General features: G+C 44.0%; 1 protein-coding gene across 1 annotated transcript in view; it reads left to right on the forward strand.

Annotated features, from left to right (window-relative positions):
• The first annotated feature begins 559 nt into the window (after positions 1-559).
• Positions 560-19228, forward strand: part of GRIA3 (glutamate ionotropic receptor AMPA type subunit 3) — a 301196-nt gene continuing 282527 nt past the window's right edge. The window contains exons 1-2 of the mRNA XM_018044259.1: positions 560-895; positions 2062-2220. Coding sequence (XP_017899748.1) covers positions 787-895; positions 2062-2220 — 268 coding nt within the window. The 5' untranslated portion in view covers positions 560-786. The remainder of the gene's footprint in view (positions 896-2061; positions 2221-19228) is intronic.

Genomic DNA, 19228 nt, shown 5'->3' on the forward strand with positions numbered 1-19228 from the left:
ACAAACAATACAGCTTTTTTCTTCTTTTCTTTAAAAAGCTGGCTGCAGCTTGAAAGGCTGGCCCACGTGAGGACTGGTGTATTTCTATCGATTCCATCTCCCATGTTGACAAACGCCAGCACCGAGGCTTTGCAGTCCGCGGCTGCAGTTTGCAGTGGAGCTAAGCGGTGTGCGGCTTTAATTCCACGTCAGATCAACTTTGATCAATATCCCCCTACCGGCCCAATTGGAAGAGCCCAATTCGCCACCGCTGAGCCTTTTCTCTCTTTCCTTCTTTTTTCCCCTCTTTAGACCCACCATCTTCTGGGGGAGAAAAGTCTCAGATTTTAATTTCTCTCTCTCTCTCTCTCTTTTGTTTCTTTGGGGGATTTATTGGTTTGTTTTCTGGTGTTTTATCTTTTTCATTTTTGTTTTCTGTTTTTATTCTCTCTCTTTCTGTCTGTCTTAGCGATAGGGAGGGAGATCGCTTTGGCGAACCGAGCTTGCAGCCAATGAACCCGCCTTCCAGATTGGTGTGAAGACAGAAGTGAGGTGGGGGGTGGGGAGGGGGTGTGAGAGAGCCTGGGAGCGAGAGGGAGCGAGAGGGGGAGCGTGAGAGAGAGAGAGAGAGAGAAGAGAGGAGGTGGTGGAGGAGGAGGACTAGTGTGGGGTGGAAAGGAAGAGTGAGCTAGAGCAAGTTGAGGGGAGGGGGTGAAAGAGCCGGCGAATTCTTTTTCTTTTTCTATTATTATTTTGACGACTCCCGAGTTGCGCCCATGCTCTTGTCAGCTTCGTTCTAGGCGTAGCATGGCCAGGCAGAAGAAAATGGGGCAAAGCGTGCTCCGGGCGGTCTTCTTTTTAGTCCTGGGGCTTTTGGGTCATTCTCACGGAGGATTCCCCAACACCATCAGCATAGGTAAGCGTGAGCCAGCCTGCCGGTCGGCCCCGGCTCTCCGGCACCCGAGCCCGCTGCCCTGGCACGGCTACCGGGTCCCTGTCCTGCATGGCCTGGGAAGGGACTGGGGATGGGGATCGGGCAGGAATCTCACGGGTCTGAACCCCAGAAAGCTGGCTGGTCTGGGGAGCATCGGGAACCGGAGAGGTGGTCTCCTGGGGCTGGGGCTGGGGGTAGGCTGCCGGGTTTTCCGAGCTGAGCGGAGCCGGGGACGCCTGCAAGAGGCTGGGAGGCTGCAACCCGGCGCAGAGTCGCGGCTTTTCGGCTCGCTGCCCCGGACTTTGCCATGGCGTGCGTGCCGCCGCTGCAAGTTGTCCCAGGGTGATGCCGCCTGTCTGGCTGCGCCAGGGCGCGTAACCCGGTCCAGGGCGCCCCGTCCCGCGTCTCCGGGTCCCGAGAGACCGGCTAGTGCTAGGGGAGGTGGAAACCCACTCTGCATCCCCGAGACCGGGCAGCCACCGAGGTCGGTGGCGGATGGGGTAGAGGCAGGGGTGAGACTAGGAGCTGAGCCAGCGAGCGGCGAAGTCACGCAGCCCACGAATTCATGAATTGCCGCTGTGTCTGTCTGGAGTCCGGCTCCCGGGCGCTGGGAGGGAGTTCTCTCGGCTTCTGCCTGTATTTACTAGTCAAGAAGTTCGAATTGTTGCCAATTACAGAACCCAGCCCCTATATTGTCACGGGGTGGAGGGGGCTGTGGGGAACAGGATAGAGTAGCAGGGGGAAATGAAATTGTTTTTCTCTCCAACCTTTCCCTTTGCGCCAGTAAAGGATGAACCAGCTTGTGGAGATGGGGAGGTATGAGGGAAGAGGGGACAGGAAGCTACCGCCTGAGAAAGAACCAAGTCCCACTTTTGATTCCATCGTCCGACCCCCAGAGCAGGCTCCTCTGCCCTCTTTCCCCATGCCCCCTTTTCCCCAGCGTCTCCTCTGACTCTGAAGGAAAACTAGGTTTCTCTTGGCCAAAATTTGAGTTCGCAAGAGTCATCAAAGACACACAGGTTGAAAATCAAAATCATCGTCGTGCACCCGGGTACCACTGAGAGGGTATCGTCCATCTGTAGTGCTCCCCAATTTCTAACTCCTCGGGGGGAGGACACAAGCCAAATCTCAGTTCCCTTTGCTTCTAGGTGGACTTTTCATGAGAAATACGGTGCAGGAGCACAGTGCTTTCCGCTTTGCCGTGCAGTTATACAACACCAACCAGAACACCACCGAGAAGCCCTTCCATTTGAATTACCACGTAGATCACTTGGATTCTTCCAATAGTTTTTCTGTGACTAATGCTTGTAAGTAGATCTGCTTTTCCTCCTTGTGGGACCTGGGGACCTCATTTGCATTTCGCTTATGGGACTTGGGGGTCTGCACTCCGTGCTGGAGGGGGGCTGATTGCCCCAGTAGACATTCAAGAGGCTCGAGTCAATTCAGGTTTCACGCGACATAAATGAACGCCAGAGGATCCTGCTGAGGGAGGGACTTAAGGCTGTACACAAAACTCTGTCGTGAATAATGTTTGATGCAAAACTTTCATTTTCCTCCCTGCTAAACTGGCGCTCCCTCCCCCGCCACCCCCTCCCCTTTCTTTTCCTTTGGCTGGGGGAAAAAAAAAGGAAAAAATAGCACAGTTGTTCATGGAAATTTTTTCTGATGGGATTAAAGAAAGAAGCCTCTTGATTGAGTCAATTCAGGATGTACATTACTTGACTGTTAAAGCTAGCACCTGGCTGTGAGAACGAGCTGAATTTGACAGTCACTATGTAGGAGCCAAATATGAGAAATTCTGCAAACAAGTGACCTTGAGGGACAGATCAGGCTGGGTTCCCTGGTTTCTTTCTGTCCTAGAATATCACCTTTCTTACCAAGAGAGCTCTGATAGGAACTGATAAGACTGCAAACTGATTACCAGTGATGAACACCTGGCAAACTGACGGGAAGGGAGAAAGTGCTCAGAGGACTCCCTGGAAAAAGCTACCTCTGTTCTGTCTCCCCTAGTGGTGTTTGCTCCCTGCCCCCATGGTTAAGGACAACACAGTTCTTAACTTAGTGCAAAAGGTGGAAGGGGGAGGTTGCAGCAGGAAACTGGATATCAAAAGGGAGCAATTTCATCAGCCCCGAAACAGCTTCTGAAACAGCTAGTTGTGCCCTGTGATTGTCCCCGTGGAAAGGGGACATTTTAAGAAGTAAAGCCACAGGAACCCAGATGACTAATAGCCTGTTGGACACAGGTTTTTCTGGAATGTTTTATGAGAAAGACTGATCATTCTTCATCTAAGCTTATTTCATGAAAAGTTTTCACACATCAATGAAGGTGATGATGGCATAAATGTGTTTTGCTGTTATGGCTGGTGTATTTGGGAATTTTTGACTTTTGATTTTCTTTCAGGGGAGAAATTTTATATTTGGCTGGGTAAAACTTTGTATATGACATTCTGCAAATGCTTCTGCCTCAAAGGATATGTGATTTCCAAAAACTGTTGACAGGGTCTCCAAGGCCATGGGTTCCTTGGATTTGAAGACTTAGGTCAAGGGGATGGAGGTGAAGTACTTTGCAAGAAATGGTGACAGTTATCAGCTTTAAGAAAATTTTCTCTGAAGGTACAGATCCTTATAAGAACATGTTCTGAGATACTCTGTGTTTGACATTCTTTGGCTTTCTGACATTGACAAAAATAGGAGCTTATTAATTCCAGCTAAGTGTGAAAGTTACAAAATGTCTGTCTATACTTTGCATCTTATTTTGGTAATCCCAGCCTGTCTTCTGTAGCACACTTACAACACACATCTGACAGTTAATCCTGCAGCACTGTGATCTTGTCTAGAGGCTGAATTTCAAATGCAGCTTCCTAAGTATCAATTAGAACAGATTCAAAACCAAATACATGAAACTACCCAGATTTATTACTATTAATAATGAATAACATTTATTTCAACTCACTTTAGTGCCTTTCCACTGATGAGGACTGAGATAAAGAGTGCTAACTGACTCCTCAGGAATGACTGATTTCTAAGGGTTTGGGTCCTGTTTTTTATGGGCAAATCAGATTGGCACTCGTCAGCCCAGGGCCATCAGAACCCTACTCAAGGAGCATTCAGGAAATAATCCTTGCTGTGTGAAAGGTTCTCAGGTTTGAGAACAGGCAGTGAGTCATCCATATTGGGTGTTGAGTTGCCTTAATGCCTTATCTCTCAGAGCAATAAAGGAACAACCATGAAAGGAAAAGAAATTGATCAGAAGCCCCTACCCTAAGTCCACAGCACTTCAGCTTCTAAGTTTACAAGACTAGGTTATGGATGGGGGCTTGAAAGTGTGGGATAAAGGGTGTGGCTCACTAGGCAACAGGAAAGACAAAACAGAAAGGTGACCTTGCCCTTCGTCATGCCAAGTCCACACATATGCACACACTGACTCACACAGGAGACATTTCCAGAAACCAGTGATATGTACCCAGCTGCCTGTTGCACACTCAGACTTTACAGCTCAGAAGACAGAGGAGGAAAACTCATCATCTCTGGTCCCCAAAACAGTCCTCTTTGAATGTCACAATCACTGAATGGGAGCCAGATCTCAAAACTGTCTCCGACGGATAGTCTCTGAATGCAGAACACAATCGTTTCACGGGGCCAGGGAAGTCCTGTATGTGGATTTCATTTCTTGCCCTGGCCTTTTTCTTTTGGAATTGAAGATCACGTGACACAGATGTTGGCACACAATACTAGTTTGGCACTAGAAACTGGCAGGTGATCCTGGTTCCGTTCTTATAATTGATTGCACTATGGCGCAGAGACCAAAAAAAAAAAAAAAAAAAAAAAAAAACCCTGGATCTCTGGCCTGCCCCTCCCTGGAGATCTAGGGAGAATTTGAGAAAACCCCAGATGAGTCCAAATCTGGTCGCCCACCTCTCCTATCTGATTCAATATGGAATAGAATGGTAAAAATTAAAGACATTTCCCCCTCTTTCTATTCAGAATTCCTTGTTTCAGCTTCCCCTAACACTAGAATTGATTTCTTTCCATGATCTTTCCTACACCCTCAATCTTAGGGCAGGCACACACTTTTGAGGACACAGGTATTATGCAGGTAAACAAATATGCCAAAAATAAACAAATGGTAATGCCTCCTGTATATGTCCCTGCTTTCCCTCCACATCCCCTCCTCCAATGTATTCAGAGAGTTTCCTTGCAATGAATCCCAGGCATCAGTTATTTAAAGACTCTTCTTCATCAGCAACCATTTTTTTTTTTTTTGCACAACTTCCAAGAGGTTTGCTTAAGACAGACTCCAACTTCATTTCGCTTCTTAAGAGGCCAATAAAAGCATCGCTGGCTTTGAAAGGTGGTTCATTTGGGATCTCAGCTCAGAGGTGAATTGAAGTTTATCGAAGAGATTCATCTGATTTGGAGCACATGTTCTTATTTCACAGGGATTAACTGAGTTTGCTGCCTTCCTTTTCAATTTGGCCAGGTAGCCCCAGAAAGAAGGATGGTGTGAATAGTATGAGTCCAGGACACGTGCCTTCAGGCACACACAGGTACCCCTACACACATAGTCAGTATTCATGAAAAGAGATGTACACACATGCTTTACATTGTACACACATCTGTTCTTTAAAAACCAGATTTGATCATCATAAGGCTTTGGGGGAATGTGGCAGCACCCAGGGACCGTCAGGTCCCCTTGGGGTGGCTTGCTTGCCCTGGTTCCTCAGGAAATGCCTCCGATTCCCTTGAAGTCTCCTCCTGTGTCTTGCTGCTGTGCACTTGTAGTGTACTCCACACTACATCGCCCCAGCCTCTGCAGTGTCAGCTCATTAGCACACAGATCTCATATTCCCTCTCCGCACTGTCATTGCAAAAATTGCTGTTGTACACCTTTACAGCCAACAAATGTGCTCGTGGATTACGCACTGTTTGCAAGAGGAAAGGAAAAGGCAAATGTAACCTTAAAGGTTATTCACCACAGAATTGTGCTCTTAACGCACTTGGCTTAAATAAAAATCTGTTGATGGAGGCGCAGTAGTGATGGTGGGACTGAGAGTGGGATTTAGGAGTGCAGGCTCTAATGGAGCCCCAGGCAAAATCCCTTTGGCTGGTGAAATGTACCTCATCAGCTGCAAATTTGTGTTCCATTAATTTTTTCAAGCCATTTGAAATATACCTGCTAACTGAGAGCATGCTCCTTTTTAACTGAGCGCGTTTTGCTACCAAGTTAAGTGTCCTTAGCTGAGACAGGTTTTTGTCTCTTGCCCACAGAGTCACAATCTAATTATCTCATTATTCTAATTGCCAGGTTCTATTTAACTGTTTAAGTCCATCTGGGAAAGAAATGTCTCTCCTGATCCTATTCTCTGCTCTTGGCTGGGTGTTGTTTGGTTTGCACTTTACACATCATCTTTGGAAGCAGGGTGAAGACCCATCATATCCTGGCACCTGCCTTCAAACAGATCTTGGCACACTAACCATTGTCAGTTGCTTCAGCTTCACCTCCCACCCTCAACTCCCCCATCTTTGCACTTTAACAGCTCTCCCCTCTGTCTGCTGGCTGGTCTTTCATAAGCTCACTGGAGCACGAAGAGGTCGCCAGTCAAAGATTTCAGTCACCTTCTCACAAGCTTTATTATGTTTTTTTCTTTTTTCTTTAATCTATTTTTTACGTGGCGAGGAGGGAGGAAGGTGATGCTGTTCATTTGGGCCATAAAAACAGCCGGCAATCAGCGGGCTGTAAAGATGAGCCTCCAGCAAAATGTATGACCGCCCCTAGAAGGCAACTTCCGGTTGATCTACTAAGTGGAGCGGGGGCGACAGGAAGGGTCTGGGGGCAAGGAAGAAACAAAACTTCTTTGTTCTCCATCTATGACCACTGCGAAAAGAGCCATGGTTTTTCTTCCTCTCAGCAATTTTAACTTTTTTTCCTTAAAATGAAACTAGTTTCTCACATCCGCCACTTCTGCCTCTATCAGAGGTCTGTTTCCTTCATTCTGCCTTTTTCTCGATACTCATCAAGACTCCATGAGAATAGTGGGGGCTGGCTGAGATTGTTACTGTATTTTTTCTAACTCCTGGTATTTTTTAAAATTTCATTATTATGGGTAGTCAGCGGTGATTGGCTGATTTCAGTTTAACAGATGGAAAAATAAATGAAGCTTCTGAGGCACCATTATTAATCTTCCTTTGTGGATAAGAGATTTGTTATTTTTATATAATTGGCTAAGGGATTAAAAGACAGCATGCATTTTTAGAGAGGACCAGAATTTAAGAAGGTAGAATTCATACCTTCACAGGGAGGTGGGGGGATACATATGCTAATGCTGATGATTCCACTTTGAACTTCTTAGACTGAGACCACAAATATATTTGAAAGACCTTTCAAAAAACTTTCCATCTTCTCTGAAGGTCAGGAAAATTATTTGCATACTTTACCTGGCCCATTAAAAAAAAGTCAAGTTTTGACTTTGTTCCTTTGGTGCTTTGACTTTGATGCTTTGGGTCTAATTAGATGACATGTCCACAGGAGGGTGCAATTAAAACCCTAGGTAGGGGCTCCGGGTACTTCTCAGCAGGAGTGTAGGAGTTGTGCAGACACAAAAGGAAATCCCTCCAGGCTTGGGAAATGTCTGAGAGCTGACAGATAGCCTCAGCCTGTCTGTGGGGTGAGCCTTGAGCCAGGGCAGCAGCCCCTGAAAGGGGTCGGTTCTTGGCAGAAGTTCCACATGGACGGAATTTGTCCTCTTCTCACTTCTTCCTCTTCTCTTGCCATTATTTTCTCCTCATGCTCCACCTGCCCAGCCAAGACCCTTTCACTGGTGTCCCACTGGCCCCTGAGTCAGAGATCTGACCCACCATACCAGGGATTGTTTCCTAGTCTAGACTTTTCCAGTCCACATGCTCCTTCTCTAACCAGAAGATCTCTGTCCTTGGTCCATACTCCTACTTTGAGGGTGACAGCTTTATATCTAATTTAAGAATCGAGCTGAGAGTGGCTGATACAGGGTTAACATACCTAACTGGGGAGTGCTTGCTCTAAAACCAGAGACAATGGGAAACCAGAATGCCTCAATTCCAAGGAAAGCCACTCAAACAGGAGTGTTTCTGGACATGAGGTGCAGAGCAGCTATTCACTCTATCCAAACTAGAGATCAGCTGCCCCTGGTCAGGGAAGACCTCTACAGGCCAAAGTCAAATCCAAAAAAAAGGGGATATGTGTATATGTACTGCTGATTCACTTTGCTGTACAGCAGGAACTAATGCAACATTTTAAAACAACTATACGCCAATAAAAAATTATATATAGAAAATAGCTCCCTACATGTGGTAGGTTTGGTGTAAGTTCACCCAAGGCATAGGGGAGGTGCAGCTTCACCATGTTGAACTTAAATGTCTTTGTGGTCATTTGGGAAGCAGCAAAAGGTCATAGGGACTCAGTTTCTTCCTAAAGAAGACCGTATGTGCAGCTTTTCGTATCTTAATCATGCCTCAGTAAAGTAGTTCTTAGAAAATGTCAACTTTTTAGAGGTACTACCTAAAGAGAGGCGGCTGCAGAGTCTGAAGGTGCCTACGTGGGCCCTGGCAGGGGATGCACTGGCAGGGAAGGGAGGCCATAGGAGGGGAGAAAGGTGCTGAGGAAGCTGGTCTCAGACTGAAAGCTCTCTTTCCCTGGGGTGGCATGCAGAATGTAGTGATTACGAGGCAGCATCTAACTCTAGAGGGACTTGGAAGCCTAGGTGACTAGTGTCTCCTCCCCACCCCCTCCAATTCTCCCTTCTTTTTTCTCAAGTGTACACTCTGGTTCCCCCCAACACACACACAATGGGAAGAAGCAGAATACTCTGTTCTGGATTTCTGGTTGAGCAATAGTCAGAGAAGTGCAGCAAGTCCCCTACATATGAATGAGCTCTGTTCTGAGAATACATTTGTAAGCCGTTTGTTTATAAGTCCAACAGAGTTAGCCTAGGTACCCCACTCACACAATCAGCTATTCAGTACTGTAGCGTAATAGGTTTATAATACTTTTCACACAAAGAATATGTAGAAAACAAACAAAAAATAAAGAAAACACTTTTAAACCTACAGTACAGTATCCTGAAAAGTACAACAGTAGCAACTGCATCACAGCTGCTTTTGCACTTGCTTCCAGACATCCTGGACTTGAAATAAGGATATTCTACTACTGTACTCTACACAGTACTGTGAAGTACACAAAAGCACAACCGCTTGTGGAGTGTACATACATGTGACAATGTACACCAGACACATGAACTAACACGTGATTGGCCATGCGAACATACGTTCACACCTTTGAAATTTCACAACATGAAGGTTCATATGGAGATACTTTACTGTGTTTACTGCCCTCTGTCTGGACTTCCCTTCTCCTCAGTTGCTAACTGCCATTTACTTCTTTAGCACTTGTCATCAATGTGACCATCTGTACTTATTTAGAAGGGGTGTGGGGATAAGAATGAGGAAAGGAGACACAGCTGGTCATGACCCTTAACTCCATGGGGCACAGTTCAGTCTAGAACAGCACTTCTCACCTTTCATGTGTGTAGCAGACACCTGGGATCTTGTCAAAATGAAGATTCTGATTCAATAGATCTTCAGTGTCTAAGAATCTCCATTTCTAGCAAGCTCCCAGGTGATGCCAATACTGCTGGTACTCAAACCACATTTTGCAGGGAGACTGTGCTCACCAAAGAAAAAGGCTCCCCCAAACAAGCTTTTACCCACATGACTTTCAACGAAAACTTTATAAGAGACACATTTGGCTCATTCTGACTTGCAGATGTCCCTATCATACTCTTAACCACCCTGTGTTCATTTCAGCCATGTCTGTAGATGTCTGATGAGAGCCTCTATTTAAGAGTTGCTTTTCATAAGGCTTTGGAATGGAGACTGGAAGGCATGCTGAGGGGGGAGGTAGCTCATGAGCCAGGCTGACAGTAACTTGGCTTCTTGCCACACCCCAAAGTGTCCCTTTTAGAAACAACCTGCCCAAGAGAGCAAAGGTTGGCATGCAGTTCCAACTGCCTCTCCACTTTGCTTCTTGGGGTCAAGGCATGCCAGAAGCGGGCATGTAGCATCTGCTCCTCAGCTGTCTGACTTTCCTTCAACAGGGTTAGAAATATGAAGCACAACACAACCCAAGTTCTGTCTGCTTCTCTAAGAGCCTGAAAAATTGACTCCATTTTCAAGGCTGGTGCCAGGCACTCATTGTGAGCTAGAGGGGAGGGTGGGGAAGTGATGTCACTTTCTAACATATGTGAGCTGACGAGTGCTCCAGGGAAGTCATTAAAAGCTTATCCAGTGTCATTTGAGGACTATCAAATAGCACCCTATCACCCCCCAGTATTGCCCCCCAACAGTCTGCCATTAGTCTGAAATCCCAGCAATTCACTTATTTCTGTTACTGCACTGAAAACCTGTGCTAAAATGCAAGCATGCCATCTCTGGTAGGGAATGCGTTAAATCCTTATCAGCCATTACTATTTCGACAGTAATTCTTTGTTCAGATTACTACCTGTTACCTTGCAGGATCCTCAGAGGAGGTTTGCAAAGACAGGTAAGTGACGCCAAAACAAGGGACCTGCCCGAGAGAGTGGGGTGCCCAGTGCATGGTGGGCATTCAGGGGGCAGTGGGAGACTCTGAGAGATGAGCAAGAGTTACTCAAATACACTCCACCTAGTTTGCAACATGTGACCTTCTCCATAGATCAAAATCTGGTCCTTTATTAACTAAAATTTGAATTGTTTCTGACCCTCCAAATCACACCTTTCTGGTGGTAGTGGTCTGCTGCTGCTTCCATGCATGGTCGTTTCTTGCAATAGATAACCCCAATCTCTGGGATCCCTGTAATTACTGTGAGACATTTTCAGAAGGACAATCAGTTTGTGATGAAGGGTGGTGAGGATTTTTTTTTTTAACGTGTAAAAATGTTGCAATCAAAAACAGTCCTCTTTCAGTCATCTATGATTGACTGATCTACCTTGCCAAGTACACATTACAATCAGGGCCCTCATCCTTGCTGCTGCCCAGAAAGGGATTGGCTACCAATAATAGATGAGACCTGAAGAGATCAGGACCCAGTCCACAGAGGAATCATTGTGTGGATGTGGGTGTGGGTTTCTGTGTGGATGAACACTTTGGTAAATTTGAGGTAGAAAGGCCACTAATATCCACAGTTAGCCAGAACCTGTTGTATATTCACATTCTTATATCTTATTGCCGTTTCCGAGACTACTTGTTGGTGAGTTTAAAACAGTATTTCTTGAATTGGCCCACTTGCAGCAGAATCACCAGAGATGCTTGTTAAACATATGAATTCCCAGGTCACACTTCAGACATATTGAATCACAAAATAAAGACAGGCCTTCTTAACAAACTCTGTGGGTAATTCTAATGCACACGAGACTTCAGAATCACTGGTTTCATTAGCCCTGGTAGTATGAACAGAGATATGTGGATTCATATTGAATACTTGTTGAGCATCCCTTAGTCTCCAGGCATTGACCAGGCACTTTCTACACATGTTATTTTTTGTAAGTGAGGTGCTGTTGGCCCATGCAAGCATTAGTGAGTTGGGCTCTGAGCTTGGAAAATCAAGACTTGAAAGAGCTAAGAGACTCACCTCAGGTCACAGTGTCTGAGGTAAACAAATCAAGCAAAAATGTTCTTTGAGGTGGTAAGCAGGGACAAGAAAATGATCTGCCTTGACAGTGCTTCTTTCCTTCTTGGCTAATGATTGGTCTTTAGCCATGCTGTAAGCTAGGTGGCATGGCAGTGCCAATCCATTTGTTAAAATGATGCACTGCAACCAGTTTATATAGCATTCATTGTGCCATCCTTGCTAGCAAGAAACTTAATACTAGGGTTGAAATAATAATAATAACTCCCATTCCTTGGACCCATGCCACATGGAAAACATTGCACTAAGCATGGTACATGTCTTATCTCATGGAATCATCATAGCATTGCTAGAAAGGAGCTACTCTCATCCCCATTTTATAAAAGAGGACTCAGAGGTGGTTATATGCAACCAGCTCAAGGGCATGTGCATGTCCAGTTGCTCATTGTGTCCAACTCCTTGCAACCCCATGAACTGTAGCCTGCCAGACTCCTCTGTCCATGGGATTATCTTGGCAGGAATACTGGAGTGGATTGCCATTTCCTCCTCTAGGGGATCTTTCCAATTCAGGGATCAAACCCACATCTCTTGAGTCTCCTGCATTGGCTGGCACTCTTTTTTTAACCACTGCACCACCTGGGAAGCTCAAGGTCACACAGTTGGCTAATTAGTGGAGTCAGGCTTCTACCTGAGATCTTCCTGTCTCTAGAGGTGGGCCTCAGTGTCAACTGGGGTTGAAATCACAGATGATGATGGGCCAGGTGGATCACATAAACGTGGAACTTGGGCTTGGTATAGAAGGGTGGGTGGGGCCTGTGGCCATCTGGAGAGTTCATGTCACTTCTGGAATACATTCAAATCCAATATGAGACAAACAAAACATCTGTGATAGGACTAGGGGTGGGAAGAGGTGGAAGGTATGAATTTCAGACCGCTGCACTACACTATCCACCTCCCTCTACCAACTGAGTTACTGGCTTAGGGAAGCTCTATTAACTGATAGTCATAATGAATGGGGGGAAAAAAGAGAAAAATCTCTTCTTGGTAAAAATCCTCTTGACTTTTTCTTCATTGTGTTCCATCAAGGTACCTCAATATGGCAGAACTTCCCCTCCTTTGTCTTTTTTGGCCCTACATGCATGCACTGTATATCCAGTAGCGGCTTTTCATGGTTGAGTGCCAGCTCAACTCTGACTAATCTTCTCCCAGGCAATGCTGAGGCCTGCAGCAAGGTCAGAACGCTGGCACAGTCATTAACAAGTGCTCAGCAGGCCAAAAGAGATACTTCCAGGCAGTGCTATAGGAGAGACAGCTTAGACTCTGGTACATGCAAATTCTACAAATGGGAGGCTGCTGGGTCAAGTAAGTTTCTATCAACATTCACCTAGGGTAGGAGCTCCCCATACATCCCAAGACAGAGGTTCACCAACTTTAGACAAGAGTCCAAAATAGAGATGTATAGTTAGTTGCTTGGAGTTGTAAACTGACCTAAAGCCAATCATTGGTCACTCACAATCCTTAGGTATATTTCACTGGATACCAGTAGCCAGTCATTGTTAGAGTGAGGGCTATAGGTCTTTTCCCCATAACCTCACTAGCAGGTATAAAAGTAAACCTTATCTAAAATTCTTTTTCTCATGAAAATAATGTCAAGCAGGCACAAAAATGATTAGATAGCCTGTTCTGTCCTGTCGGCTCAGTCAAGTACAACACCCTTTCCTTCTAGGTGCACCAACAACACCTCACACAAAGGTTCACTTGAGGCAGACAAAACAATACCCTAGTGGCAGGATGAAGCTAACCAAGAATCCTCATTGGTCGCTGCCCACACGACTATTTACAAAATTAAGCCTAGGGTACTGTTCCAAGGGATAACACTATAGAGCTTGTTAGATGCTTACATCTTCTTTCTGCTACTTTGGGAACATCTCTACCATATTTCTAGCCAACCCACATGTGTTAAACACCACTGATTTCACCAATGAGAAATTTAATGCTAGTTAACAAAGCCTCTGGTGTTCATTAAAGATAAAGATACGTGAAGTGCTTGTGAAACCACTTCTTGATTAGAATCATTAAATGCTAGATAACCACTCCTGTACTCTGTAATTCCCGATAAGGGTAACTGACCACCCCAAGGTTGTAGATTCAGACTAAATAACGCACATATATACTACACAATTTATGTTGAAGTCTTATAAAATAAATTACAGAAAATATAACATTTGAAATATCATGTTTCTTAGGGCCTTGGGAAGCAGTTAAAGTTGTAGGGGGTTGTGGGTAACAGTGGACTGAGCAATGGAGCAAGGATTAGGAGATCTGAGTTCCAATCTCAACTCTGCCACCTACTGCCTGGATGACCTTGGACAAGCCACTTCCTTCACTGGTTCTAGTTTTCATCATTTGTAAAATGGGAAGTTTCTTCTGGATGATCTCTGAGGAGGCTGCCATGTTTTACATCCCATCATTCTTGTCCAATTCCTACCAGCTCCGTTTCTAGTAACAGTCTCACCTCATTGATTACTGAGGAAAGATCATCCAAAATGAAGCCCCTCAGATTCTACTACATCTAGAAGTTTCTCTTCATATTCATCTATTCTCTGTCTTTATAAGACTGTGATGAAACTACTGAATCCTTGAAACCAGTGGACAGTGTTTCCAGCCAGTTGTGCTTATCTTTGCTTGCATCCTAGCTCTTCCACTTGCTAACTATGAAACCTTAGGCCAAGTTACTTACCTTGATTGTGCCTGATTTCACAATAATAAAGTGGGGATAACAATAATCCTCACTCCATAGAGTTACTGAGAGTTTTAAATGAGATAATTCAGAAATACACATAAGGTACTTCGAATTGTGTTTGGCACATACTGGATATTATTATCATCAACATAATCATTAGTTTAAAACCCTTTGAGCTTTTTGTCCTAAAAAGAGAAACCTAGTTTTGAAAAGTTAAATCTCTTGTCACTTTAGGGATCAAATTTCCTTCCTAAGTAGCTGCCCTCTGAGGCTTTCTACAGTTCTCAGCTCTGCTCCAAACCCAAGATTTTTTTTTTTCTGCCAAAAAACCCATCATGGCACCCTTCAAATCACCAGCCCCAAATCATAGCCCTCTACATCTCTCCCCCATGCATCCAAATTTGCCCCCCTAGTTTGTCTGTTGTGAGCTACTCAGATATTCTGTGATCAAAAATTCAGAGGTCTATTTGTCTACATAATTGAAGGACTATGGGTTTAAGAGAAGAGTTAGTCTTCTTTCCCATTTGGGAAAGAAAAAACTACCTTCATCTCTAATTCCATCCACTTCCAATCACACAATCAATCATCCTTTCTGTTCTTTGGTGATATTCCATTATCCAAACAGCACAATAGTAGCCCCCCTGACTTCTAAAAGGCTCAGGAGGCATCCACAGGTCCTCAGATGGTTGATTTGGGAGAAAACACTTGGGCCAAGCACCCAGGGGACTGACTCTACAATAAGGCCCTGGAGCTTCTCTTAGAAATGGGGTTGCCCATGGAGGGAAGAACAGCAAGGAAGTGCTCAGGGCCTTCTCGGAGGAAGTACCTTCATTTCCTTGGGCATTAGTGAATGAAATTTCTCTGTGGTCCTGGAGTCAAGAGCCCAGGGAACTGAGGGCTGAGGCCCTCCATACCGTCCATTCTTCTCTAAAGCAGACACTGTCCTGGCACATACACATGGCATACATCTTCCCCTAGACTGTCCCATTTCCTGGTGATACTTGGCATTTGACAATCATTTTAGTCTCTTGCCATCCAGATGATGACAACTCAATGGAAACCCACTATGGCACATCTCTGAGTCTAGTCAACCCTTTAACTAAATACCAAGCTCTTACTAGAGTTCAGTCCACCTTGTACAAGAGTTACTAAGAGTGTCCTTTGAGCTCCTGGTTTCTGTCAGTCCCAACTCTTACTGTCCCCAGTTCTTCCCTCTACTGCCTGTAGACATATCTCTAGAATATGAGGACAGGTTGAGAACAATGAGGGAAGCTGAGCTCTCTCCTGGGTAAAGGGAACTGGAACTTCCCAGCTCTTTATACACTCACTCCTGACCCTTGGGTTTGGCACCTAATTCTCTGCAGCAAGGAGTTACCCTTGCCTAGTCGAAGGTTGTTTCTGCTACTTACTTTGGGAGCAACCAAAGGCCCAAGGATGGCTCCTAAATTGGACTGCCTGCCTTTGAATCTTGGCTCTGTCTCTCAGTAGTTGTATGACTTTGGGCAAATGACTTAACCTCTCTAAGCTTCAGTTTCCTCATTTGTGAAATGAAGGTAATTATAATAGTAACTACCCAGGACCCTACTTGGTGGTCCAGTGGTTAAGACTCTGCCCTTCCAATGCAGGGGACATGGGTTCAATTCCTGGTTGGGGAACTAGGATCCCACATGCTAAGTGGCATGGCTAAATAAGTAAATAAGGGTTTGTGTTTTGTTTTGTTTTGTTTTTAAATAATAACTACCTTATAAAGTTGTTGTGAGGCTTAAATGAAATTATCCGTGTAAAATATTTATTGTGATGCCTGCCATATAGTAAGTGTTCAATAAGTAGTAGTTATTATTAACACAGAGTACTGAGGTGTTTGGTAAGTGGAAGAGAGGAATAGAATTAATCAGAACCAAACTATGCAACAGATTTTTCCCATCTTTGGCCACCCCTAAAGCCCTGAAAACTAATTTTTATACCCTCTGTGAATCTGTAGCTGGAACCAGGCCAGATAGGGTCATCTTTGAGTACTCACAGTGCTGCCACAAGTATAAAGGATTTGCTTTGGGGGAGAGCAAAGGAGAAAGGAAGAACTGACTAGATGCCCCCCAAATCCAGGGAATACATTCCACTATGTTTAATCATGCCTTTGTTGACTGAAATTGTCTAGAAAGACATGATCTCTTCAATTTTTAAAAATCTGAACAAGATATGCTTGAGATAAAGCAACGTGGATATGCTAACCTTGGTACTTTCTGGCTTGGAGGGAAGTACAACCATTCTCCAAATGTAAAATTCTATTTTCATGCAGTTGAAAGTGGGAGAGTGGAAAAGTAGATCCCAGAATCTTCACTTAGACAAGGAAAAATGTGGGGCCAGTTGAGCTCTCCCAGCCATGATTTTTCTGAATTCTTTTCATTAAGGATGGTGTGTGGATGGCAGTTTAGAACATATCAGTTTGAGTGGATGGATTTTCTTCTTTTGAAGTTGCTTGCCTAAGTCAGGCCAAGAATAGCATAGGAAGAAAGTATGGAAAAGGTTAAAAGAGAAATTTTGCTAATGTGATTTTTCAGCATTTCAGTCTTCATTCTCTCCAGAGCAAAGGTTAACTAGCCCATTCCATAAACATGGCCTCCCTACAGAGGATCCTGCTGAGGACCACGAAGCAATGCAGTCTTTTTCCTCCCCTCTTCTCTGTATTCTGGCCTGATCTACCAGTATGCTGTCTCCAGCAGGCCCAAACCTGGGTGATAACCAAAGCATTGTTTTCCTTTACATCTCACACTGCCCTTGCTCCACCTGCATCACCTCCTCTTCTCATTTCCTATCCAACCCCCCTGCTCTGTTGCCTCATGGGATCACTGACTTTTTCCTCTCAGGTGAGGCAACTAAGGAACAGAGAGGCTAAATAACTTGACCAAGATCACACAGCCAGTGATTGTGATGCAGGCCTTCTGACTCTTGACCCCTATCTGAAATGTCTTCCCAACATAATCCTTCTTCTTTGAACTTTCACTGCTGCCTCATGATGTTACATACAAAAATAATGACAACTCTGTCTTTTTAAAATAGATGGCAGAGCGGAAGAGTAAAGTCCACAACAAGTGAATTTGAAATGCAGTAAAGCATGAGTTTCAGGGACCATGGTTAATGGTATCTTACATTTAGTGCCTCCCATGTTAACATGTCATTTTCCCATCCTCTGATTTACAGTCAGGAATGAGCAAAACAAAGTCTTGAAATCCTGTTATAGATCAGAGACGATTGGAGATAGATCAAGCAGTTCTAGCCCAACTGCTTCATTTGGTGGATGAAGAAGGTGAGGCCAAGAGAGGAGAAGAGATTTGCCAAAGGTGATGTGTCTCCCTGAAGGCAGAAGCAAGATGAGAATCTAGACTACCAGATTCCCAGAGCAGGGTCTTTGCTACCACGTTTTCTAACAGCAGAGTGTTGTACTGAAGCAATACCATGCATTTGATTATGTTACTGTTTACTGGTATCTTTTTTCCCTTTAATTGTTTCATCTATATAAGTCATTAGGTTTTTTAAATGTAGGACTTTTTTATGATTATAGAAATTAAAATATAAAATTCATTCATGCTTATTATAAAAAATTTGAAAACATAGATAAGAAAAATTGTCCAAGTGAAAAAAATCACCCCAAGTTGGGTTTTACCATATGTATAGATTTTTATCCTGCCTTTTTACTTTATGTTATTCAGGGAACATTTTTCTGGACCTCTTAAATGTTCTTTGAAATTTTGATTTTTTAATGTCTATAAATTATTATATCACATAGTGTCATTTTATGACATATATATACAATGATTTATATGAGCATCACCCAATTTTATGCATTTAGGTAGATTCCCCATTCACTGAGGTTTGTAATTATGCCTCAACTTCCTGTAATACCTACATCCTAGCACAGGTTTGAACATACAGTATTTAATAAATACTTGCTGACTGATTCATTGCCTTGACATTTCTGAAATGACCATTATTCTTCCACTAGATAGGGCAACCAAAGTGACAACTTGACATTCCAATGTCTATGAGGTACATGTTATATAACTCAAAATAGGCAGTATAGCAATGGTGGTTAAGCTCAGAAGTCAGGCTCAAATCCTAGATCCATCACTTTGTATTTGAGGATAAGAAGCTTAACCCCACCAAGCTTCCGTTTTTCTGTCTGACAAATGAGGGAAATGGTAGTGCCCACCTCATCAGGTTGTGGTTAAAAATTAAATGATAAAATATATGGAAAGTTCTTGGTATATAGTGAACACTCAACAAACATTAATTGCCCTTATTAATATTATAGATTATATCTTTTGTCACAGGAATAAAGCCCCAGACTAGGAGTGAGAATATGTGGCTTCTCATTCCCTCTCAGCTGTTTTCTGGCCCAGTGATCTTGCATGAGTTCTTTTAATTGTCTAGGTCTCAGTTTGTTCATCTACAAAATGGGGATAATAATACCTGAGCTGTGTACCCTACAGGGATTCTATGAGAATCAAATGAGAGAATGAATGTGAGGGTGCTTTGAAAACGAGGAAGTCAAGTAGGATGGTTAGATCTGTAAGCTTAGATGTGATGTATGGTTGTTGTAGGTAGAATGAGAGATGCAGAAGATATGAGACCAGACTGAATATGCTGACCCTAGAAAGCTGTTCCTAAAATTGAACCCCTGGTATGGGAAACAGTGATGATTAGAGAGCAAAGAGACCGTATGGATCATCTAACCCAACATCTTAATAAGAAAAGTGATTCAGAGAAGAGAGAGTTTGAGGTCACAGAGCCAGTTCCAGAAATGGGACTAGAACTCAGGTCTCCTGATTTCCTGGGCAGAATCCTAAAGCAGCCACTGTAGCCCTTTCTTTATTGACCTTTGTCTAACAGGGATAAGAAAAAAATCCAGTATTTATAGAATTCGTGTAGGTAGGAACT

Source organism: Capra hircus (assembly GCF_001704415.2).
Source record: "Capra hircus breed San Clemente chromosome X unlocalized genomic scaffold, ASM170441v1, whole genome shotgun sequence".
NCBI lineage: Eukaryota > Metazoa > Chordata > Mammalia > Artiodactyla > Bovidae > Capra > Capra hircus.